Source organism: Dicentrarchus labrax, unplaced genomic scaffold (assembly GCF_905237075.1).
Source record: "Dicentrarchus labrax unplaced genomic scaffold, dlabrax2021, whole genome shotgun sequence".
NCBI classification, from domain to species: Eukaryota; Metazoa; Chordata; class Actinopteri; family Moronidae; genus Dicentrarchus; species Dicentrarchus labrax.
In genome coordinates, this window is record NW_026136704.1 from 9,052,292 (window position 1) to 9,078,267 (window position 25,976).

Below are 25,976 nucleotides of genomic sequence, written 5' to 3' on the forward strand. Positions count from 1 at the left end.
GTAGATTGTGTGTGTGCATGTAAAAATGCTGACACCACGTTCAAGTAGTCGGGGGGGAGCGTCATTACTCGTCCCAGCCATCAGTGAGAGAGCCAATTTTCATTTAAAAGAGCACTCTGCTCCTCTTTTCCTTCCTTGCCTTCCCTTTTTCTCTCCACCTGTCCTTCTCCTTCCCCCTCCTCTTAAATGAGTGCCATCTTTCTGATTTCTCCTTCTCCTTTCTCCTTCTTCTTTCTCCATACTTTTTTCCCTCTTTCCGCACAATGCCCCAAAAGCATTAATTTTAATCCTTTTGTGTACACTCTTTGTGTTCCATACAAGAGACTTTACTCTTTTTTTTGTTCTTGAGTGCATGGAGAGCTCTTACTTGTTTCGTTGCAACAGATAAATGTAGGGCTTGTAAAGGTTGTGGCTGAGAAAAAAACTGAAAAACAAGACAAAAGGCAGAATGATAAAATGGATGGGAATGAAATCTTTTTTCCCTCCTGAAGGTTCCTTGATGGGAGCGTGATCTCGCGCATCTAGAAAGTTGCTGAGATGTTCTTTGAATAGACACTGGGACATTCGGCAGGTGGCCAGCAACACGACTCTGAATGAATGCTAATGTTGCTCTATAATATTCCCTAACAAGTTTGTCCCAGGTTATATATACACAACAGGGGTGGATGGACACATGCATAAGTTTCTTTTGCCAATTTGAAGATGGTTAAAATGTGCACTGCATTTGGATGGAATCCTGGCTAGTGTCACATAAGCTTGTATACTAATTCTCAAGAGGTTTTGTGTGTGTGGTGTGTTCACACAAACAGCAGCAACAACATTCAAAAGTTTCAGTTGCCCAATGGTGCACATATCATGCATGATTTCCTGGTGGTATAAAACTTGAGCAAAAAAGTGTACTAGATTAATATAATAATAAATAATATAGTACACACTCTGAATAGTTTGGAATTGGGACAAAGTCAAAAGGTCACGTTAGAAGATGATGAGCTCAAAGGAGAGTAAAGAAATATTTTAATCAAAAATATTTAAAAGAGGTCCTAACTAAGTATTTCATATCTATGAAAATATAATACAGTAACAGTTGTGGCCAAATGGCTTGGGTGTGGGCTCCTTCTTATTGTACTTCCAAGCCAATATGCTATATAAGTTGTTAAAAATGTATCTTTTTAAAACAAGTTTGAAAACAATATTAAAATAATTTGTCATCTCTACATTTTGAATGTCACAGAATAATTTTGAGATCTGCCTATGCAGCAGAAAATCACACATCTGCTCCGTACAGTCTCTAATAGGATCATTTCTAATGAAATCTAATGAAATTTCTAATTCTGCTGGATTATGTGGGAACCCTCCTAAAAGACTCATGTCTAGTGTGTCTCTAATGCTTTTGCCCCCTTTGAGGATTGAGTGAAAATGACAATTTAATCCTGGGTGTTTAGAGTGGACATACTGAATCAGTAAAAAAAAAGTGCTTTCAGAATCTCCCCACCTTCTCCTTTCTTCACCTTTTATTTTTCATCCTGCTCATGACGGCAGCAAACTAAAGCAGACTACTCGAGACATCCCACGTCCTCTATCTCCTCAAAGGGGATCCAGAGGGAATCCGAGTCTGGTTAGGATATACTCTGTGATCCCCGCACCATGTCTGCCGCAGGGTCTCCTCTCCCCATGTTGCTCTTTGCTAAGCTCATAGCTATAGGTGAGGGTCAAAACATAACTGTAGATCGATCGACTGGTAAACTGACATCACAGGCGCCCACTATATGTCTACATGGTTGCATCACCAGCCTGATGAAACCCTGATGCTTAAGGTCCCTCCCTTGGGCGAAAGCTCTACCCCAGATGTAAAAAGGTATCTTTTATCTTTTCCTTAACTCTTGTGCCTTTTTTGTCTCCCATTCAGTCACTCCCTGCTGCTTTATCCCTCTCACATCTCCCTCTCTTACTCCATTTTCCTCTCTTTGTCTTTGTAATTGTGATAGCTCAATGTCGCCTTGACACTGAAGTGGCACTATAAAGGAAACTCCAATCTCAACAGGCAGCCAGACAAGGACTGAGGGAGTGTAATCACTCTAACATAGGTGTGTGTGAGTGTGTTGGTATGCACCGTGTGCTAGTGTCTATGCTTTGTCCATTGCATGTTTGAGTAAGCATGTGTTTGGTGCATACACCCGTGTGAACAGGTATCTACAGTTTGTGAGAAGGTGTGTGTGAATGTTATCTTTCTCCATCCCTCTCCTACACCCCTACCCTGCAGATGTGCCCAAACACACATACATTTTCTTATTATCCAGCCATTGCTCTTCTCTGACACAATAAGGTGCACCCGGGGTGTCAGGCCACTCTCTGTCTTTTTACCCCTGCTACCATTCATCCATCCCTCCTGCCTGAGGCCAGGGAGGAGGCTAGGGAGGGTTAACATGAGTTGATCCCAGTGACAGTGCGTGTGTGTTTTATGGTGTAATGCAATAACAGTGAAAGGTGGAGTAAAAGGAGAGTCTAGTGACTGTGATTTACACTGGAGACTACTGGATTCCTACTTCAAACTAGTAAGTGGATCAGAGAAGAAAGACGAGGGGAGAGAATGAAAGAAACATGACGGTAAACTGATAAGTCAGGTGGCAAGATGAGAGGAACTTATACAAGGAAAGGGGAAAGTAAGAAATAAGCACGGCAACAAAAGAGAGAAGAAAGACAGAGAACAAAGTGAGAAAGAATTCAGGACACAGACACACCGGCAAAAGGCAAAAAGGAAGCAATGAAAGTAATAAGGGGAAACAAGCTAATACCAGAGAGGGGATGAAAAGTGCAAAAGCAGCAGCCAGACAGCCTCGGTCTGAGATTAGAGAGGAAGCAAGAAAGGAGTAGGAGGTTAGAGGAAATGGGAAAGGGAAGTGCCGAGCCATTTATTTTCCTTCTTCCCCCCTTTAATTCATCCTCTTCCTACTCTTATCAGAGATCAGGACCATTGGCTTCCACACACACACACACACACACACACACACACACACACACACACACACACACACACACACACACACACACTCGAATGGCTTACTGGAAAGTCGAGCAGCAAATGCAAGGGAGAAAATGCTGTTGATATCAGATGCCATACCTGAGGTTGGCTCTCAACATTCCACTTACTTTACTGATAACACACTGTCCTACTCTCTGACACCCTCTTAACAAAATGTAATTAGATCATATTTGAAAAGCTTCATTGGTTTCCAAGTGCTGTTTCGAGGTTTGCTAAACTTTTTAACCTTTAAAACAAGACGACTTATCTCCCAAAAGAAGAAATAACACAATCTTCCTACTACAGATGAAAAGTTGAAATCCTAAGCAATAAAACACACACTTGATCAGTTCAGTACACTCAGGGATTTAGCTGCTATGGCCTTGTTTGGTCTGAAATAACTAGTAGCAAACTTTAGATAGATATTACCTTATGATGCCTATTACCGAGTCAGTTTGCTGACTTTATGATTCTTCTGTACCTGTATTGTGTGTGTTAGGATTGAATGCAAAGTGGAATCCTGCTAAAACTGAAGAAGTTGAAGAAGCTGTTGTGTTAGGATACACTGCGGGGGTTTGGACTTTAGCCCTATTAAATAATACTAATAGTATATTATTGGACATTCGGATAAAATTAGCTGTTTATAGTTTATACTGCCCACGTGTAAGAGTAAATCACAACACCCATGTCTCTCCATGTACGACTCTGCATCTTAATCCTTACTTCAAAGTTGTTCGCCTTTATTAAGACTGAGGTTCCTCGCTGTGCATTCAGCATTTTCAGGGGCAACCCTCTTTTAAATCTTCCTGACTCCGACTCTGGGATATAATCTCCCTTTTAAAAATTCATCATGATGACATTATTACGGCCGTCGCTGTAGAGTTTTAGTGAGTGATGGCCTGGTTTCTGTCCTATCCAATAAAAACATTCATTGTACAGCTTTACCTTACAATATAGAGTATCCACTTTCATTTAGAGGAAAATAGATATAGTTGTATTTGAAAAAAAAAAAAACCTCTGTCCAAACGAGTAGAACTGACGTGTGGTACATGCATTTTTAATAGCCAGTCACATTTCCTACACTGCATGTTCCAAAAATAAAATATACTTTTTTTTATTCAGCTCTCCTTACTCTACAAATGCATCTCCAGGATAATCAGTGAACTCTATTTCAATTAATTTTTCTTCATTTAAACATTGTAGAGAACTAGAGACAAACAAATACATAAAGTTTTTATACAACAGCTTTCCATGTATTGTTCTGTAAAGCCTACATGTTGTTACTTACACACGGGCAGAAATATTCATGGCAAGAGGGTGGCATGGAGACTTTAACGGGTGGCAGAAATACATGCTGAGTATATCGCACACAATAATATATTTGCTTGAAAAGGAAATTAAGGGGGGTTCATTTTAACTGAAAAATATTACATTATTGTGGCAAATTAGTAAAGCATTGAATGGAAATATCGAAAGGTGACATTAGACATCTATAATTTGTTTTATTTCTAAATCTTCAGATATGCTTTTTTACATTGAAGTATAAAATGTGGCCATAACATATCATTATATTTATTTCCGCTTTGTAACATATTATTTTTGAAAAATAGCATTTCACATCAAGCTGGGGTGGCCAGGCATTTTTATTGCTTTCATGCCACATCTCTAGATCTACCCTTGCTTACACATATTATATATTGATTTAACTGTTCCTACTGTTGAATAATTCCTCATTAGATACCATACAACACTGCTGTTGTCAAAGGGGATACAATATCCAATGCCACTTCTTTCCAAAACAAGTGTCTACAATAATCTTCTAATAATGATGTCTTCTATGGGCCTCATTAAAAAGTTACACTTTGTATTGCTCTAATTATTCCCTGTTAGTTCAGAACTGCAGTTTGAGGTTTATACTAATTGCCTTGACTGACAATATGTATGGGGTCAGTTTTGATTCAGAGTGAAACAGCATGCTACAGTATGTGCACCACCACACACAAGCATGTGGGCACACACAAGGCTCAGAGCCATGCTCAAAACACAAAGGATGGATATGAATATGCAGATTTAGTTTTTCATCGGTGTGGCAATCTGTCACTCATGGCTTGCACTAAGCCATTTGCATCAGTGCAGATGGGTTTGTACATACTGTGTGTGTGTGTGTGTGTGTGTGTGTGTGTGTGTGTGTGTGTGTGTGTGTGTGTGTGTGTGTGTGTGTGTGTGATGGCACCACCTGTCATAGAGGATATACATGACAGAAATGGATCTGGCTCATATTTTATAGGTTAGGAGAGCACATTGAGGTTTAATGGGACATTGAGTAAAATATTTACAACCCTGTAGCACAATGATGCTAGAGCTCCTGATCAGCACATTTCTGATTTTGATTTTGTGTCTGGATACAACAAAAAATTATAACATATGCAAATACAACTAGGTCACGCTGTTTCCTGATCCTGAATGCCATTTTAATAACCTGTGTTTAACGTTTAGAGGTTAATAAATTCAGTTGATGTCAATGTAAAAAATGATGTTCCATGGCTATTTTTACATTCAAACTCTCTCCAAGGAAACAAGAAAACAGCAAGACTTAGCTTTTGTTTGACAGGTCTGTTTGTTTTCTCAAACTAGTTAGTCTCAGGGCTGTGGGCTGTGAGATTGACCATATAAAGCTTTGTTTCAAACTGTGTATTGTGCTGTTAGAAACAAACTGTACACCAAATAAAACTGATAACCATCCTATTGAATGAAGAGAGGAGGCTGTACAGCGGCCTGTTTACTCTCTCACTTATCTTCCCTTCTGTCTACTCATTCCATTATTAGTTTTTCTTGTGTGTGTGTGTGTGTGTGTGTGTGTGTGTGTGTGTGTGTGTGTGTGTGTGTGTGTGTCCATGTGTATGTGTTTCTGTGTGGGCAGCAGGAAGGAAGGAGATGAAGAGACAAGATAGGAGATGGGCCATAATAGTTTGAAAAGTTTTTGATTATTTTGGACTAGCAAGAAAAAACTGTGAGACCTGTTTTCATCCTTCCTCCATTGTTGGCTTCAATTTTGTGGTCATCTTAAAGCCAGGGTGTAGTGTCCATGTTTTCAATTGGAAATTACATCTAACTGGCATCAAAGCAGTGGAAAATGCAGCCACGAAGGCGACAGAGGGGAGGAGGAGATGCAAGGTGTGTCCATTAGAAGGGTTGTGACTGTAGTATGGTCGTATAATAAGCTAGTGTCGAAACTGGAAAAAAAAAGCTTGCTGCACACACGTATAGATACCCGTTTGTGCGTGTGTGCATGTGTGAACAGGCACTACCTGTCAGTAAAAGGAGTTTCAACAAGCCACGAGAGACACACAGCTGAGCCCTGCCGTCCAGAGCCAAAGACCATAGCTAAGTTGAACAGACAGATTACTGTTTTGTACCGGAAAGAAGCACATCTTTTTTGCGTGTGTCTTTGACATTCCCACAGTAGCCTCCCTTTAATACAACAACCACTAGCCCTATTAAATATCCCCTGATCTGTGGCCATGGCATTTACTTCTCCCTCTCCATCCTTCCCTTCATCCCCTCTGCCAAACAACGCTCATAGGGACGACTGCCCTTTCATCAAGGGAGAGTGCATCTGTGCTAATGTGTATTTATGTGTATCTTCTTGCCATAATCGAGTGCTGAATATCCTAATTTGAAAAATGCACACACAAAAAAAATATTGCAAACAGGCTTCAAAGACAGGATTATTGCTAAGAGCCTTGAGAGGGAGTTAATGTCACTCTGTACACCCACGACAGCCCTGGCTGCCGGTTTGTGTGTGAATGCACAGCACACATTTGTGTGCAGACATTAAACTTGTACATACTCTCACAGTAAATGCATAAGTAGCATATGTAGCATCTCAAAAGAGCATTCTTGGTTTGGTTTGAAAATGCATGTAAAGGATATAAGTGTATGTATGTATGTATGTAACTGTGTGTCTACAACTATGTGCAGATTTATTTTATTTTACTCTCTTGTGTGTCTGTAGTTTCTGAATGCTTTCATTGTACATCAAGAAATCTGAGATTCCACTTGCCATCATCCTTGTGTGTAACTTTGCCCCTTGGCATTAAGCACAAAACACACTACACAGCATGCTGCCAAGTGCTGCCACAGTGACTTTGTACTTACATGTACTCATTTTGAATTTCAGAACAAAGGGTAAAACTTTTACCGATTTTTCTTTCATTCTGCCTTCCCCCTTTGTTGTTTGATTTGACCTTACCTCATAAAATCAGTCCCCAGTCTGGTAGAGTTGTTGCTGCACTGTAAAAAAGTACCCAATTTAAGAAATTATTTAGACTAGTCAGTACTAATGTTTCAGGATGTTCCCTGAATCATTTATTTTCTTGATGCAAAATGAATTTATTTGGGTTTTTCCATCTTGCTTTAAGATCCTGCCCTCATGCTTGAACATTTCTGACTCAGATCAGAAACATGTAAATTCATCCAAAACCACAGGCATGTGTTGCCACTTGTTTTGAGAAAACACAGATTGGAAGATGGAATATGAGCCAAACAACTTAACAGTTTTTTGCAGGGTTCAGTGGCTGCCACTGAGCTGCTGCCAGGGTCCTCATTTACCGCTGTTTATCACCAGCCCGCTAACATCACGTCCCGTGAGACGATAAATGGCTGGACTCCAAAGAAATCCAGCACATGAATCACCTTGTTAATGACAGAACAACACCGATTGCACATGGTCACATGAAGCTGCATGCTGCGTGCGTTCGTCCTCCATCACATATGCCGCTGCCCTCTCTGACAAGTGTAAATTGCGTCTGCAGTTATCTCGAGCACTGTTTTTGTGTTGTTGTTGTAGTGCTCACGGCAGACACTTGCCTTTGCATTACTGGGGGCCTTGTTAAGGCTGCCATGACTGCTTTCTGATGTGCTAAGAGCCTTGTTGGCTGTGTCATGGTGCTCTTAGTAAAGTGCTGTTGATCACACCAGCTAAACTTGACAGGCCAATTCCTCTGGGAGGGAAAGAAGGAGAAAAAGCGTCGGGAAAGGAAAAGAGAGAAACAAGAGAGAGCTAAAGAGACGGAGACATATAGAAAGGCAGGTAGAGAGAGAGAGAGAGGAGAAACCCAAACACTATGATAAGCACAAATGGAGAAAAATGAAGTGTGCAGACTACAGCAAGTGCCGCACATTCAGAGGTAAGTAGGAACACACGCACTGACGTAATGGCATGCAAATAATCACATCTGTGTTTCTGTGAGCATAAAAAGAAAACACACAGCTCCATCATTGTGCACATTCTGTACAATACAGCCAGGCTTGCACGCTGACACACGTAAAAACTTTGGTAATCCCACACAAATAATTGCACCTGCGTTTCTGGAAGTCTAAACACTGCAGACCCGACTAAAATCAGTGCATACGTGTTTATGAGATGAAGGCCCACCTTGCCAGCCAGGTTTGCAGACAGGCTTGACGTCAATGCGGACAGGGACACTGTGCAAGGCCCTCTTCTGGCCGCAGTCCCAGGCCGTCACCTGGATCTCGTACTGCTGCTGGCGGTCGTAGCTCAGCTTCTCTGTGTTCCGGATGTTACCTTGTGTGGAGAAAAGAGTCGCTCAAAGTCAAATTTAACCCAAAGTGGCTTTTTAAAGCAATCTCATTATAATGTGTCATGGAGTAAATTAACTTCCCTTATCGTGTCTCATGATGAACTCATTTTGCGCTGAGCTGTTTGGCACACTGACAGCCACAGATTGCAGTGTTTGAAGTTTTAAAACTCCAAAAGTTAAAATCAGCTAACATGACATCAATAAACAAACTAGTCTTCTTATTGTGTGGTTGGGGTAGGAGTGGTGGTGTCATTGATGTGTCAAAGAGGGACTAAACGGTGCTTTTTATTTATTTATTTATTAGTCTTTTACCAGGAATATTCCCATAGAGATTCAAAATCTCTTTTTGAGTTTCAATGGCCGTCTCCCTCCCTCTCTGTCTTTCTAACTACAAATACATAGAACTACTTGAAGCAAATGAAATGCATCATTAAAGATTAAACTTAAGTCAATTGGAAATACATACAGTACAAGGGAATGTGATGCTCCAGAGAGGCCAGCCCACACGCACACTAACACACACAGACACACACAATCGCACCAGATAGAATGACAGCAAATCATCTCTGCCAGCTGTAATCTTGTTTACGTTGGCCACAAGGACCTAATCAGCTCACTGACAAGAAAAAAAGAATAACACCAGAAACTATGATTTCTGCAACTGAATTCCATTGAGCCACTGAAGGAAGACACGGAATATTTTATCCATCAGTCCGAATTATTCATCAAAACAACAAAATTACACTCTTCAGAGCCCACTTTGTTTAATAGTTCATTAGGTACATTGAACACACTACTTTATATAATCACTAACTGCATTAAATACATGAATAAATAATCTGCCTTCATGGCCAACTCTAGATTCAGTTAAAGCGGCACTATATGTACATATGAATTAGGCATCAGAGGATGAAGATGTAGTTGGTCAACTGGAACAAAGAATGTTTTATAATTATTCTACAACTAATCTATATATCATTTATTCACCTGTCAAACCAGGCCCATCAATTTGGTGAATTTCAACATTAAGCTTTAATATGTCATCTGATGTAGCGCTGAGTTTAAAATCTCTTTTCCTTCAGTCTGGATTAAAGTTGTTACTTTCTCTTGTTAACTTTCTTCACAGACGTTTATGTACAGTGGAATAAGTGAAGTGGTTCGGGAACTTCATATAAAATGTATAAAGTACAATGTTTTTGTGAAACATTTTATTCTGTAATAAATACCACAAACCCAGATCTGTAACTGAGGGATAGTCTGGAGATTCTCAGTCATCAGAGATTTGGAGACTGACTTTATTGAGTCATAAAACGGCTGTGTGAGCTTTTACAACTAAATGAGCTTTATTTTACTGTAGTCGTAAGCGTTGTGCAACAGTTATGTTTCCATATTCACAGCTACTCTCAACTTTCAAATGTATTCTTAATGGAGCTTTACTTTAGTCTGATGACTGAAAATAGTGCTTCTCTTCTGTTTACTGACTTATATGACTTAAGTTTAGAATAAACTGTAGAACATATAAAAGTATACACTTTAAACTGCCTTGAGGAAAGTGAGTAACAGCAGTCCCACTCAAGCATCCAATGCATATCCTTGTGTCTTTATGGCGTTTATGACTAGTTAGATAACACAGAATGTATGTGTATTGCAGCTAATCTGCTTATACACAGTGTGTGTGTGTGTGTGTGTGTGTGTGTGTGTGTGTGTGTGTGTGTGTGTGTGTGTGTGTGTGTGTGTGTGTGTGTGTGTGTGTGTGTGTGTGTGTGTACGTGTGTTTACTTAAAAGAGTAATGGATATTTAATTTTAATTTAAAAGCATGATTATATATCATTGTCAACTTAACTGTGATGCCTTAATATAATCACTGTAATAAATTAGATCATGGCTGGGATGACAGGTAGCCTCTATCTCTCTGAGTGCTTTGATTAGTGCTAATGTTTCCCAAAATTAAGACCTTGTGTCCATTAAGACCCTGTTGCTTGCATCACAATGACAATACTCGTACTTGTCCTTCCCTCACCTCTCCGTTACAAACACTATGGAGTTGTAGGAATGCGTGATAATACGTTGCATCCCTGCAAAGTGTAGGATCTGGTGTCAAAAAAATAAAAGTAAAAGTGAATTTTTTTTTAAAGCTGTATCTTGCAAGTCTGCCAATTTAATCGCAGAGCAATACTAAATTGCTGAAGTACCAATTCGATCCTCGCTGCATTCAATGTCTGTGTACCAGTGAGCCAGCATGCACAAGACCAGAGCCTTGCCTTTGTATCTGGAAAGCTATGAATGTCATCCGGTACAGTTATGTGAGGAGTCAAAATATCTTGTGCCACTGAACTTAAAGGGGAACTCCACCGATTTTACACAACAAAGTCTGTCTACAGACTACTGCATATGTGAAAAAAGTTTTATATAACCTTTTGTTGCTCCAGAGGAAGCTGTGTGAAATCTGATAAATTGCCTCAAGTCACTTGAGCCGGCGTCGGTTGGGGCTGAAGAAGTCTGAGAATAAAAAAACATCTTTGAGTGTGTAGCCTGCTCCTCATCTCTGCTTGAGACTAGTAACATTAGTCACTATTAGCATGACACACAATCTATGCTAGATCGATTTTGATGTCCATCGTGGCTTTGACACGGTTATAGGAGTGCAGTGATAAATCAGGGGAGTATTCTTTTTTTCTTTAAACTAATAAAACAGATAGTACAGACATGAACTTTATTTATTTTCCATGAAATATAATTATTTTATTCTTCCTCAGATAGACCTAGCATCTAAAACAAATCCTACCACTATGTTTCAATCATTAATTTAAATGTGCATAAAACAATTGTTGCAAGCCTTTAAAGGTCCAGCGTGTAGGATTTAGTGGCACAGCGCTATAGTTGCAGATCACAAAAAGAAACTACAGTGGCTGTGGAACACGTGAAGTATGCAAACATTTCTAGAACCAGTGCTTGGTTTGTACCTTCTGGGCTACTGTAGAAATATGGCAATTCAACACTCTATGGAAGGTGAAAGTAACAAAAACAAGTAATCTTATCATACAATAATTAACAGATCTATGAATATTATATTCCGTTACATGTTACATACTGGACCTTTAAATATGAACACTAGCCTGAATGTCTGGTTTACCATTGAATATTCTGTTGGTAGACACGATTCTTCTACTTTTAGGTTTGGTTCGTGGTATAAGTCATGAGTCATTGCTGCCAAAATCAAACTGCAAGTTTTTTTTGTTTTTTGTTTTTTGCCTGCCCACTTCCTGTATTATGCTATGGAAACAATCTGGCAGATTGGCCACCAAATTCAGCTAGGTATTACAGTACAGTCTGCCAGCTTTGTAAGAGCTAGCCATATATATAGCAATGCATCAACATTAATGTGGTAACTATTTTGTAATGTAATGCTGCACACAGCCCCTTAAAATAAACAAATAACCCACTCGTCTCTACAGTACAATCAGCATCCAGACAACATTCAGTGACTGAGAGTCTCCTGCCTTATTGGTAACCGCGACCCATTTACCAAGCCAGCGTCTTTCCTCATGAGCAGAGTGCATGAAGGGAGTTCTTGTGCTCCTAATGTGTCTGTTAATATTTGATGAGTCTTCCACTACAGAAGGATGGCAATGCTATGCACACAGCCAGGCCCTGGCAGGGAGGGCACACCCTCACTGAGAACACTTGCGTAATGTAAAGAGTTGAAACACAGCTGGAAAGAGCTATTGCGACTTATATTACGGCCCGGATGCTTCTTGAGGTTTTTGTATTGTGGGCAGAGAGGTGCAGAGGGACCTGAATGTTGATAATGTGGTATATTTGAATACGAGTATGTGAGTGGGAGGATTAGGTGTAATTCATATGAGGGTAGCATTGTTCGCCTTCCCGTCCTCCTCATCGCCCATTCCGTCTACCCCTTAGCTTGTTTAGAATTCCTTCCCTCCTCGTTCTCCCCTTTCCAACCTTCCCATTCCCTTTCAATGCACATCATTGTCTCACTGTTTTGCAGCCTCATCCCATTTCACTGTTTACTGCTTCATCGTCTCTTGTGCTGCCCTCTCTCTCTATTATTTTGTATGTATGCACACTTACACCTTTCTGCATGACGGAGGTTCCTATGCCCGCTCCTCCAATTACTTCATCAACTTATCCGTGTCAGCAGGCTGTGCGTGCTGTGACTGCTGGCAAGAGTGGCCAGCTAGTAAATGACTACTTTAGCCTCCATCTTTCTCTCTCCATTTGCCACTCTATCAAATGAGTATAAACACAAACAAAAGCGAACCATCTTTGCTTCTGTCTTCGTGAATTCCCGCTATCATCCCTTTATAATTACAATCCAATTTTACCACAGAACCACCTAATGCTGCTTAGCCCTCCTGGATTTGTTTAAAGGACAAGGACTGCATTATTCTGTGTTATTCTTATTGTCAACAGAAGACCAAAGCAAACAATGTAGTAGTTTGTCTCTTGATACGTGAATATATAGTTTAAAGGTTTAAAGTATGGTGGGGTAATGGCGTCTTGAGCAGAGAATGACGTCACACTCCCTTTGCCTGTGTTGTTATCCCAGCCTGTCAGTGATTTCTTTTACAAATCCGGTCTGGCCGCATGTTAGTGCATGTGAGTCCCTCGCTGTTTTTCTCATCTACGTCAGTAAATGAAGGATATATTTCAACCAAACCAGAACTGGTGGATTGTTGGAACAGTGGAAAGACTAATAAAGAGCCTTTACATGAGTTTTATATAGTTTCTGTCCACTTTGAATGAAGCAACAGCGATATTACAGCTGTTTCTGGTTAAACAAAAAGTCTATCTCTGTAGGAATGGACGCAATAGGACAGAATAACAATCTGTCAGTAAAATGAGCACTGTTAGTGGACATACTTTGACGGGTGTATTTGTCCCCCAGGATTAATGTTAGCTTAACAACATTTTCTCAAAAAAGTTTTTATTTTTTCAACCAAACCAACATTGGTGATTGTTTGAGGACAATGAAAAGACTAATAAATATGGTTTTGGTATGATTCATTTTGTTTCTGTCCAGTTTAAAGTGTGTTTTATGATTGTCTGCTAGTTAAAATGACGATTTTGTTTTGTCGATGGAGTTTGGTCGGCCCATTGTTTTGGTCTGAGATCCCGGTGCTCTAGTTTGACATCTAGTGGCAAATTAATTATAACCTTTAAACAGCTGGCCACTGTAGTTTTTAGCAAATGTTCTTCAACCAGGAGTAAATAGTGGAAACGTTTGGGAATATTTTCAGCCGCGAATTACTACACATTTGGTGAGCTACAGAATGTTTGTGGTAGCAGGACAGTGTTTGTGGGATTGAGTCAAAATAAACTACAGTGAGTGTGTGTTTTCATGGTAATAAAGGAACATGTCCGCCAATGCAACAGTGTGACTGATGAGTTTTTGATGAGACGACAGTGCGCCTTATGGCCCAGAGGAAAAAGATACAACACAGGAAATTGTTGGTAGAATCAATCGATTGTTTCTTTGGGCCTTATCATTGGATTTTTTGACAATGAGAAAAAGTAGGAAAGTATCACCACCAACTCTATCCCTTTTGTTTAGTTTATCTCCTCTACAGTTTTCTATCTCCTTCTCTCCCTGATCCTCTCATAGCACTTGCTCTCACAGCCAACCCCTCCTTCCCTCCCTCCATCTTCTTCCTCTCTCCCTCAGGTGCTCTTGAGTTCAAGGGCTCTCAAAGCCTTTTCCTCAGCGGTCAATGGCTAAGCGAGACCCCTTCAAATGGCAAGAGAGGAGAGAGAGCTCTCTGGCTGCAGCCTCCCCTCTGTATCATTCACAGTGCAGTTTGGCCCTAACCTCATCCACTCAGCCTTTTTATTGCAACACCTCAGCAGTGGGCTGCGCTCGGCATTCTGCAGCAACAAAAACCTAAACAGTAATGTCCTTGCATCTACAGAATGTCTCCTAAAAAAAGAAAATAAGAGTGTGAGCAGATTTTTTAGAAGAGCCACTAGAGACAGTTTTAATAGCTTCTCTGACACTGGTAAGAATCAAGACTTTTGGAGTTAAGTGCACACTTCAAGAATAAATTTTATCCTACTTGAATTTGTATATGCTACCCAGCAAAGGTGTTAAAACAAAAAAGTATGTAGTATTTCAAACTATGGACTATTTAACAATATAGATATAATATTAGCAGAGTTCTGTGTGTCCTCCGTCAAACTAGGAAGGTCATAAAGGTTAGTAGAGGACATAAAGATGCAGAAAATACCAAATATTTCTGACACACACACACACACACACACACACACACACAAACACACACAACCTGCCTGTCTCTGTGTGTGAGTAATAATGCATAATAATTATTAATGTTGATGTTAAGAGCCAAGTGCAAGTAGCAAAAAGCCGAGTCAGTTTGTGAGTGTCCATAGATTTTTCTTCGCAATTGTCTTTGTCAGTGTGTGTTTTTCATATTTGTGTGTGCACAGATTCCTGTGATCTGATTTGTGGAGACTGATGGCTCTCTGGGCAAAGCTTGACTTGTCCTTGGAAAGCGCAAAGAACACATTTTATCCTGGAGAGAGACATCTGTACTACAGTAGTAGTGTTAATAGTAATAATATTAGTATGAATTGTATAAATATTAATGGTATATGATAGTAAAAAAGTATTAAGTTTTTGTGTGTGTTTCTCATGTGGCTGTGGCTGTGTGTACATAAGTTACATTTTTAGATCACATGTGATAATGTGTTATGAAAAATATGTGTTTTTAGATCTTTTTAAAAATACAACAGAAAACAAAAAATGTCTAACCTGATTTGGAGGATGTTCTTGGACATGAGTGAAATAAGTGAGATGCTGTAGATGCACTAAACATCACACACTGTTGATTCTGTTTGGCAAGTTCCAAAACCTTGCCTCCCTGTGAATGCTACTCACCGTTGCGATCTATGGCGAAGGGTGTGTTGGTGGTGGTGATCTGGTAGTTACAGATCTGGCTGTATTGTGGGGAGCAGTCCTGGTCAGTGGCCTCCACCTGCAGGATGCTGTCGTAAATCTTGCCCTCTGTCACTGCGGCTCGGTACTGAGGCTCCCGAAACACTGGGGCAAACTCATTCACATCGTTGACCTGAATGTGCACCACCGCCCTGTAGACAGTAGGGGGCAACGGAGAGGAGGAAAGTGAAGATTAGTAAAGGTTAGTCTAGCATCCGCACACAGCATTGCTGTTTTCAAAACAGTGGATCGTTTTTCCTTGGCGCACAAGGAAAATAAGGAAGCATTTTATACATTCATTTAGTTAGATTCAACTTCACATAACACTAAAACAAACACATCATGATAAACTAAAATCCCTATTTCAACTGTTCTAGTGTATAGGATTAAGATGCCAGTTATTTCAGCTTTGCTAGAAGCTTTAGGAATGGCATTGTCAACCTGTCAGTTTGTTTGTCCACCACTTTTGTCCGGACTGAAATATCTCAACAACATGCCAACATTTTATACAGTTGTTCACATCCTCCAGAGAATGAATCCTATGACTTTGGTGATCCCTTGACATTTACTGTAGCGTCTCCATGAGATTGACATTTGTGGTTTTGAGAGAAGGATCTCAAAAACTACTTAATGGATTCCCATGACCTTGGGTACACACATTCATAACCCCCGCATGATACATTGTAATGATTTTGATTATCCCTTAACTTTTCCTCTAGCGCCGCCATCAGGTCAATATTTGAATTTGTCCAATACTTTTGTTTATGACCAAATACTTGCAAAACTATGACATTCCCATTAGCCTCAACTGTGCTTTGTGTTTATTGCAAATTAGCAAATGTGCGTATGCTAACACACTAAACCAAATTAGCTGTTAGCATACTAATGTTAACATTCAAAGAGAAAAGAGCAGTAGACTTTTGATCTTGTTCATAAATAGGGCATAAACACTAGTGCTAACTCCATCAATTGTACACATGATGTTTACTTTATTTGTCACAAGGAGTACTACTTAGCCTGTGAAAACAGTTGTACAATGTGTTGTGCAGGTCTGGAGAGAGCTTTCCAAAGTCAGAAAAATCAACCTTAATGATGTCATCAGGGCTAACTTGGGCTAGAGATTTGTTTGGGACCAAAAAGTCAGGACGTCTTGGCCTCTGATGCCTCCAATTTGACCATTCGTTTTTTAATTCAGTCTCTTGTGATTCCCCCAACTTTATGAAAGTACAACAATAAATCACTGAGGCATTCAAAACATTTTAAAATAAGCATTCACCACTGCATGCACAGTAATGAATTAAATCATGACTGCATTAACCCAGAATCACTACTTATGCTGCAACTGGCGGAGAAATAAAATTTAATTAAGGCTTGTTGTCTGTATTTTCAACATAGCATTTTGCTTCCACGAGAAAATGAAAGTGGGGGAGGGAGAAAAAAGAACAGTATTTGTGAAGCTTTAGAATTGGAAATGTGTGTATTTATAATGTGTGTATTATAATAATGTATGTTCCTAATCAAACCACAAAATAGTTTTTAAGGCGAAGTATGTCTTTGATGTCCATACAGGAGTTGAGTGCAACCGTCTCTGTCCCTGAAACTGGACTGGGTGCCTTGCTCGAAAAAGCAATTGTAGGAAGGAGGAGTAAGGTATCTTACTGCAGCGTCTCAGATGAGTTAAGCTTGGATGGTTGATGAATTAGTTTGGTAACCAATAGTCACACTGTGCATTGTGTAATACACTGTCTGACCTGACCCAATGGATTGCTTTGATTGTGTTGCTATGGCACAATAATCCCCTGGATCTCTTCATACCATAGTCATGCACACTATGCACAGTTCTTCAAGAGCTCTAAACTGCACTAATTAATCATTACATAAGTGATCTATCAGCAGTAATTCATGTTAAGTCACACATGATGGAAAAACCCCACCATTCATCACTTTACAACATCTTCATCAATACTCTCTAGTGGCCCGAAGGCAACATATTGAATAATCAATCCTTCGATTCATTGACAGACAACTGGTGATGGATGACCATTGGACAGAATAATAGAGTTTTAAGCTTCAAATGACAAACACAAAGTAATACTTTGCTTTAAAATACAAAAGGGCTGAGATAAATATGTGTTTTTTAGGATAAGCTGGTGGGTATGGAAATGACGGTGAAATGATCCTGTTAAAAGAAGCTGTAAATAGCTCTCCAACATGTGGTCTGCTGTAGATGGAGACTTGGACAACAAAGAGAGAGACAGTGGGGGGGGCGAGCCCAGACAGAATGGATTTCCTCACTGCCTTATCTTTCCTTTTCACAAGTACACAAACACACTGTAGGAGACCATTTGTTTTTCAGCTCCTCCACACAAACAGATACAGTTAAGTAATTTATTAGAAAATCAGAAACACACAAACAACTGAAGTAAAAATGCAAAAGGGACAAAGAAATGGGGAACAGGAAGTAGTAGTGGTAACTACGTATATTTACTAAAGTAATGCCAGGTACAATTTGAGTAAACTTGAGTATTTCCATTTAATGCTACTTTACTGTGTGAGAGTGATGGACTGTACTATTTAACCAGTACATTTATCTGACAACTATAATTGCTATTTACTTTAAAGATTAACATTTTAAATACAAAACATGATGAGCCTCTAAAATATGATGTATTATATGTAGATGAGACTAGCCAACCGTCCTATATTGCTTTAAAAAGTGATGGAACTGGAGATTAAACACAATGCTCCAAATACCCAAAGAGTTTGAGTCCTGTGATGGCCCTGTTAAAGGCATACTATGCAGTTTTCCGGTTTTGTCAAACAGCTTCCCCTAGAGTCGCTGCGGAGTACTTTTATTTAACGTTAACTGTCATAAATACCACTCACCAGAGCCGTCTCTATATACGGCTCTGCGTCTCTGCACTCACTGCCTGATCCCCTCCCCCCTGTATACCGGTACATGTTCAGTAGGATGGAAGCGTCGGACATCGAACAGGCAAAGATAGACTCCAAAGATGTCTACTGACCAGGTAACATCTTCCATTGACGCTGCTTCTTATGTCGCTGATGTATGTGATGTTGCGCCGTAAAGCAATTCATGATTCTCGCGAGATTAGACGGGGCGCCATCTTCAGACTTGCATTGCTGGTTCTGCCAGCAGTGTCACTCCCCAGCGTTGCTATCGGTATGATTCACTATACTACGAGTTTGTTTACCATCGAAATGACTTCAAAGCTGTTATATTAAGGTACAAATCTTGCATAGTGTGCCTTTAATGCAATAAGATATACTGCACCCTGTATTCCTACTCTTGTATTTTCAGTTCTCCTTCTTTACTAACACACAAATATATGTACAAACTAATTTCACCCTACATGCACTAATTTCTTCCTTTTACTTTTATTTTTTCATTAACCTCCTCATTCAGTGTAATTACTTGGATTTTTTTATGTTTTTATAACTGTAATTTAAGATGGCATCTTTATGGAGCCATGAAGTGGAGAAAAAGTAGCACAAAGTTCTCAAACAAGTCGAAAATAACTGAATGATTCAGTAAATTGTCATTGATTAAAATTAATTAAAATGGAGTGTAAAATAATGATACAATTTTTTTTAACATCCAATCAGTGAAAAAAAAGGAAAGTGCTTTTTAATCTTTTCCTTTACCACCAGTCATTTGTATAAAATAAATAAAAACTTAATTATTATTATTACTTTTAAATAAATAAACTTAATTTAATTCAAGAGTCCTTTTTGGTTTCTCTAGTTAATTTTTTAAGTCCTTAATTTTTCTTTTTTGTGTCTTAACATTTAATCATTTATCTGTTCCTTATTTTCTCTATGAAATATCTGCCATTTCCTCACCATATTTCAGATTTTGGTCATACTTATAAGTCAATGATGTGGATGTTTCCACGCATGGCAGAGCAAGAACCTGGGGGGCGGGGCCAGCGGGAAAAACACTACTGCGCATATTCAGCTAACACTAACATAGCATAACAGTAGCCCATTCATGTAAGCATGGATACAATTATGAATGCAGGACTTTTACCTATAATATATTTTAAATATATATTATTAAATAGTAAGGACCAAATATTCCACAATCAAATTTAAGGTTAGAAAAAAAAACATAATTGGGTATTATTTAGTTTAACAGTCAAAAACTCAACTAATCTGCTTTATCAGATTTGTTTCAGATGGATTTTCAGTGGCAACATAAACAAACAACTCACATAAGTCAATACATTTTGATTGATTGATGAATGTTGACAAAAAAAAAACAAGTGTGTGACATCACAGCTTTCAAACTATGCCCCGCTCACTTCAAACACTTGAGAAGAACACAGACAAAAACATCTTTACAGAAACTTCTAATGTGAAATAAACAAAACTCTTCTAACTTTGGGAGAAAACTGTATGTTTATGTAAGACCATTATTTATTTAGGAAGCTGCTTGAGAAGGTCCTTTAAAGGATCTGAAAAGTTCTTTGACAATGAATAATCAGTGGGCTCTAGGTTTAATGTGATGTTAACGGCAATGCTAACAGCAGTGAAGATGGTGATAAGAAGCATTGACAGATGATGGCAGCTCCAGTGTGTGCAGTAAATCCCTCTGCCAGCCTTGTTTTGTCATATTAATGACGCTCTCTCATAAACATTACCCCCCTGCTTCGCCACACTCCCATGTGGCGAGGGAGCAAACATATGTTCCACTCCTCTGGGGCTTGTATTGAGGGACTGCTGTGTGTGTGTGTGTGTGTGTGTGTGTGTGTGTGTGTGAGATTATGTATTCATGCACACAAATCCGTGATATATAACTAAATGCAATAATTGTGAATATGTCTCATTGTGAGTGTGCATGTGAGGGTGTGTTTCTCTGCTGATGGCTCACATCTGGCTGAAACAGACGCCTGGCTCTCTAGGGTTAGGATGCTTGTGTATGTGTCTATGTGTGTGTGTGTGTGTGTGTGTGTGTGTGTGTGTGTGTGTGTGTGTGTGTGTGTGTGTGATTGTGTGAGTTTTCATGTTGCTGGAACATTGCCAAGCTGAGCCCATGGCCACCATTCTTCCTTGTGACAGGCCTCAGCTAAGCAGAAATGCAAAATGCAAACTGACTGTCTGGAGGTAGAGCAGGTAGAATCAACATTGGTATATTGGTCTGAAGATTTACAGAGGACACACAATTGTATATCTCTGTTTTTGCCAGATGACCCCAGTTCTTTGAATGCTTTTGTCACCTGTCTCACTGATATATTCCTATTTGGATCAGTATTTTATAAAAACTATATATATAAAAAAGATTCATAGTAGAAGGACATAAACTACAGTAAATGTTACATCGTGCCTCCAAAGAGATTAAGAAACAATTTATCCATCTGGGAATATAGATCCACTGTAGTTTCTACAGTAACACAGAATGGACGGAACAAACACTTTAGATAGCGCCTTTCACAGGTTTTGTGTCCACCATAGTTTCTCCTACACACTTGGAACAGGAGGATGAGGCGAGAGTGTTGCAGTCAGAAACTACACTGCTCGATACCATTAAATCCTACACACTGGGCCTTTCAAATAATGTCAATATACTGAGAAATGCTTTCTCACAAGTTGCTTAGATTACTGCAATTTTACAGGCTACCTAAAAAGTCTATAAGAGAATTACAGTTAATTAAGGATTCTGCAGCCAGGATTTTGAGTAATACAAAAAAGAGATTACATTGCTTGACTGCTTGCGGCACTGAACTACGCATTTGACTTGTTTATTAAGCTTTATATAACCCAGTCCCTGTGAATTCCAATCCATTTATGTCAAAAACACTGTTTGCAGAAATAAACAAGGTGTCTTTTATCTAATAAAAAGGACTGGGAAGATGTTTGCAGTCACTTTTCAATGATGTAAATATCTCATTAGAAAAAGTGCACAGCAAGCAGTGGAGACGTATTTCAGTGCCAGGTGTGATTTTGATCCAGCTAAATCATATGCAGAGACAATCAGATACCAGCTGCATGTTAACGCCAGGTGATGCATGTTAATGCCAGGTTAGCATTGTTCCCAGCTTATTACATATTCATCCACACTCATTATTTATCAACACTCAACTAAACACAGCTACTCATTATTGAATGCCTCTCGTGCACACGCGCGCACACACACACACACACACACACACACACACACACACACACACACACCTGCACACCCAACACAAAGGCAAAGGACTCAATTAATCTTTGTCAAGAATTAGCCGAGAGGTTGAATCATCAATTTCTTTGTGTATGACTAGAATGGAAATAAACAATCCTGACTATACCAATGGGATCAAATGCACAGCACAGGGTGGTAATCTCATCAATAAGGAAATCCCACTTCCACATTGACTAGCACCCTGAGGCGGCAGCACAGAACTCCAATGGGGTTTGTGTAATCTCAATAGGTGATTAAAATGTGTGGTAATCCAGTTCAGTCCACAGATCCACAGATAGTGTGGATGAAATCAGTGATAGACGGCTCAGACTATCATGCCACAGCACAGAGAAATATAGAGGAAGTGATACAGAGGAGTTAGAGCTGTACTCTCAGATACAGTTAACCGGACAGAGAAAACACTAGTTCTTCTTTAAAAGCATTTGTGTGCAATTCAATGATTGAATGTCCATTTGCTCCACCCTGCTGACAGACTTCCAGGCATCCACTGACATGCGTCGACGCCCAATCATGGTTGGAAACTAGGATGGGAACGGGTGTCACTTTCTTCATCTGGTAACTGAAGCAGACAAGCACAGATGGTGCAGTTCCTGGCGGTGCATATTCATAATTGAAACACAGAGACTATACTCTCCTATTACATTATGTTAGCTGAAGATAAACAACATATTCCTACACTTTTTTTTTCTTGCCAAGAATAATAATCACGTCAGCTAACAGGTTTTGACAGAATGAGGTTTCACTCATATTAGCATCAAGTGTGACAAGCGTGAAGTTAAGATTCTTGGTAGAATAAAGCACAGACACATTGACAGAGCTGCACTATCTGCGTGGAGTCCCCTGGTCTTCTCACTGCAGGAATTTATCATGACAGCTTATGCTAACAAGGCACAGCTCTTGGCCCACTTCTTCACTCATAAGAAAGTGACTTTTTTTTTTGTTGTTAATGCAGAGCATGTCTTTTGGCGGTTGTCTGTGTATGTATGAGTGTGTTTGTTTGCATGTTTGTGAGCAAGTTGGTTATGAGATGCAAAATAAGCCTATCTATCCCCAGCTACGGTATTTGTCTTATTTATATGTAAATTTAGGTATATCAGTGTGAATTTGACTCAGCATTTGGGATTTCTGAGTGTGTTTGAGTGTGTGTGTGTGTGTGTGTGTGTGTGTGTGTGTGTGTGTGTGTGTGTGTGTGCATGGCTGTCCTTCAGCTAGCTGTTCTGTGAGATAATTAGCCTTTCCAAACTGCAGTGAGGTTAGGACATACAGGCCTCTAAGATTCACTAATGATGACTTTAATAACTACCGTGCTGCCAAGCACCGAGCATGTGTGTGAATATGTGGCTGCATGGACATGAGAAAACACCTGCGTGTCTAAATTGCATCCACATTCTCTCCTAAACACACATATAACCTCAGGGGCACCTAAACCCTACTGTGAATGCATTACTCCCCCCGACAACCTCCAGGCACTTAACCCCTGGGCCGGTGTTAAATACATGTGTCGTGGTTAGGTGTGAGCCCTGGGAAGGATTATAAATTATGACATGCTTTGTAAGGCAGTGAGATGTCCCTGATGCCTAATTACTCCATAGCAACAGAAGAAAGTTGCACATAGCAAGGTGTGTGGGGAATGGCAAAGTACAAACAGTACACAGAAACTTCTAGTCTTCAGATGATAATTAGTGAGATTATATGGTTGTTTTTCAAGTGCAGACACCCCAAAGGCTCAGTGCTCACGTGGCCATATGCGACTTCTACTCAGATTTTCAGAGGAACAAAGGAAAATATTATGATCTGTTTGGTACGCTAAAATAGTGGTTCCTAACTTTTTTTTGCTTGTGACCCCTTATAAAAAGCAATTTATACTTGTGGCCCCTTGAGCAGTTCAACAAAAAGTAATTTCCCCACAAAGGTTGTTTCATCAGAATATTTTTTAGAGATATAAAGAGGTACAACTATACTGTATTTCACCAAAAAAGCTAAAGATAATGTTATTGTGGGTATCCTGATTCACAAGTTGGAAACCACACTGCCCTAAAACAATAATCAAATCTAAAACCTTTAAATAAATATAGAAATATATACGTGTTTATTTATAATATTTTAAAAATGGGCAAAAGTCACCTAATTGTTAAGACTAAGAGTCTACAGCCGAGCAGCTCTGAGTTTGTTAAAATCAATTTATTCAACTCTGACAGTATCATATGTATGTTGTGTATCATGTCTGCAGCTTCCTTTTATTTCTCTAAAATACAGCATGACAGATTTGGTATCGATCTCCCCAGAATTTAAAATGAAGTTCTGTGAGTTTGAACGAACAGCATGAGTTTGTACTGACTGACCCACTGTGCGTCTTTGGCTTTTATTCAAATTTTATTCACAAAAAAATCTGAATTTCATCAGCTGTCAATTTTTCTTTGTTAATGAAATTTTATTTCAGCCGGGTTGTGATAACTTACTTTGTGCCAACCAGATGACTCTTCTCAGAAGACCAACAGTATTTGACACCAATTAAATGTTTTAATCAATGTCACTATTGTGCTAAAACCAATGGCAAGACACAAAACATTTATCACATTCATGGCTCTTTAAGTCAAAGGCTTAGAACACTTCACAGCTCAGTACAAATTGTTCATTTGGCAGAGGTCAGCCTTACAGTATTGTAGATTAATTTGTGCTTCATTTAAAGCTGACCTGAGCAGAAACAGTCTCAAGGAGTTTAAGGTGAATTCATTCGGGCTTTGCACTTTGCTGACAAGTGACTAAAGCTTCCACAGGCGGCCAAGTAAAATATCTCAGAGGGCAGCGAGGAGCAATGTGATTCAGAAGTGGCAAATCTGTACGCTGTTATATTGGTGCTCTGACTCAGAAAAAGGCAGTCATTAATGTCAGCTGTCTGTTGCTGTGGATTCTGACAAAGTCCCCAAGAGTGGATGAAAAAGACACTTTGCAGGATGATTCATATAATCAATGTTTGTCCATTTGTGAGCGCAGAGGCAGTCTGACGAAATATTCAAACACTGTGTTGGTAACAGAGACAGAAGGACTGATAGAGTCAGACAGCAGGCACTATCTGAGCTGCAGCCAGTCGGGAAAAAAAGAGAAATACAGGAGTGAGAAGTAGGGCAGCCAGTGGTAAGCAGAGCAGGGAAGAATAGAGGATAGAGTGAAGTTTAAACTCATCCCGTGTCACTCCTGATCCTCTCCCCTGTCCTCTTTAGCTGCTAATTTTCCTGACTGCTTCCCTTCTCTGCTGTTGACGTGTCATGTGTAATTTGAGCGCAGCCCTAGGCAGAGATTCTTCTCCTTCCCTGTGAGCTTCTCTCTGAATCGGGGCGAGTGAGCGAGGGAGAGATGCAGCAAAAGGCCAGCCTCATCCTTTGAGAACTGCCAGCAAAAGGACGGGCCATTTAAAGTGTCCCCAAATTCGCTTCCCCTCCAGCGTTGGCCCGTCTGTGCCAACCAAACTGGGTCTGCATCACAGCGGGGGCAGTGAGTTATGTTGATAGAAAGTAATGGTGTGACATAACAGAATGTCTGGGTACTTAAGAGGGATTTAAAACATGACAAACAGCATGGAAATAGTTGCACAAATCCATCACCGATTTTTCCTTGTACACAAACAACATACAATGTATGTGTGTGTGTCTGAGCATCCAAACGCTAGACAAGGTGATAGATTTCTATGTTTGGTTCCATTGTTGGCTGAGGTGAGGTAGTTGTCCTTTTTCAGACGGAAGCTACTTACAAGAGAGCTAACAAGTGTGACAAATATTTATTTTTTTTCAGTATAAGACCTCTTTAAACTAGTCTACTGGTGCTTGTGGAGGTGGGTGTTGTGCTGTATCTGTGCTGGTATGGGTGGTTCTCGGAGCAATCTGGGATCAAGCTGTAGTGGATGGCAGGAGCAGAAAGAGTTGAAGGCATTATTAGTGTTATTTGACTAATATGTAACTTTGAGGCAAGGCTTCAAGAGCTTTCTTTCAAGCTCTTTGTATACAAATAAGAATTTGAATGGCATCTTTGCCACAGTAACCTTGCGAGGCAGCTGGATGCAATCACATGGGAATCCAATTTGGCAGGCTATTAGCTTATCTGAACCACCGTGGTTCTGACCAATCGGCATCCTTTGAGAAACTAATGAAAACTAGATGTGAGCTATGGTCATGGTT

The 25,976-nt window shown here is 39.7% G+C and overlaps 1 protein-coding gene across 1 annotated transcript in view; it reads right to left on the reverse strand.

The window, feature by feature from the left end:
- Window positions 1–25,976, reverse strand: part of LOC127362019 (calsyntenin-2-like) — a 241,269-nt gene that overhangs the window by 73,143 nt on the left and 142,150 nt on the right. Inside the window, exons 4-5 of the mRNA XM_051397268.1 lie at window positions 15,540–15,748; window positions 8,457–8,606 (exon numbers count right to left, since the gene is read on the reverse strand). Of these exons, the coding sequence (XP_051253228.1) occupies window positions 8,457–8,606; window positions 15,540–15,748 (359 nt within the window). The remainder of the gene's footprint in view (window positions 1–8,456; window positions 8,607–15,539; window positions 15,749–25,976) is intronic.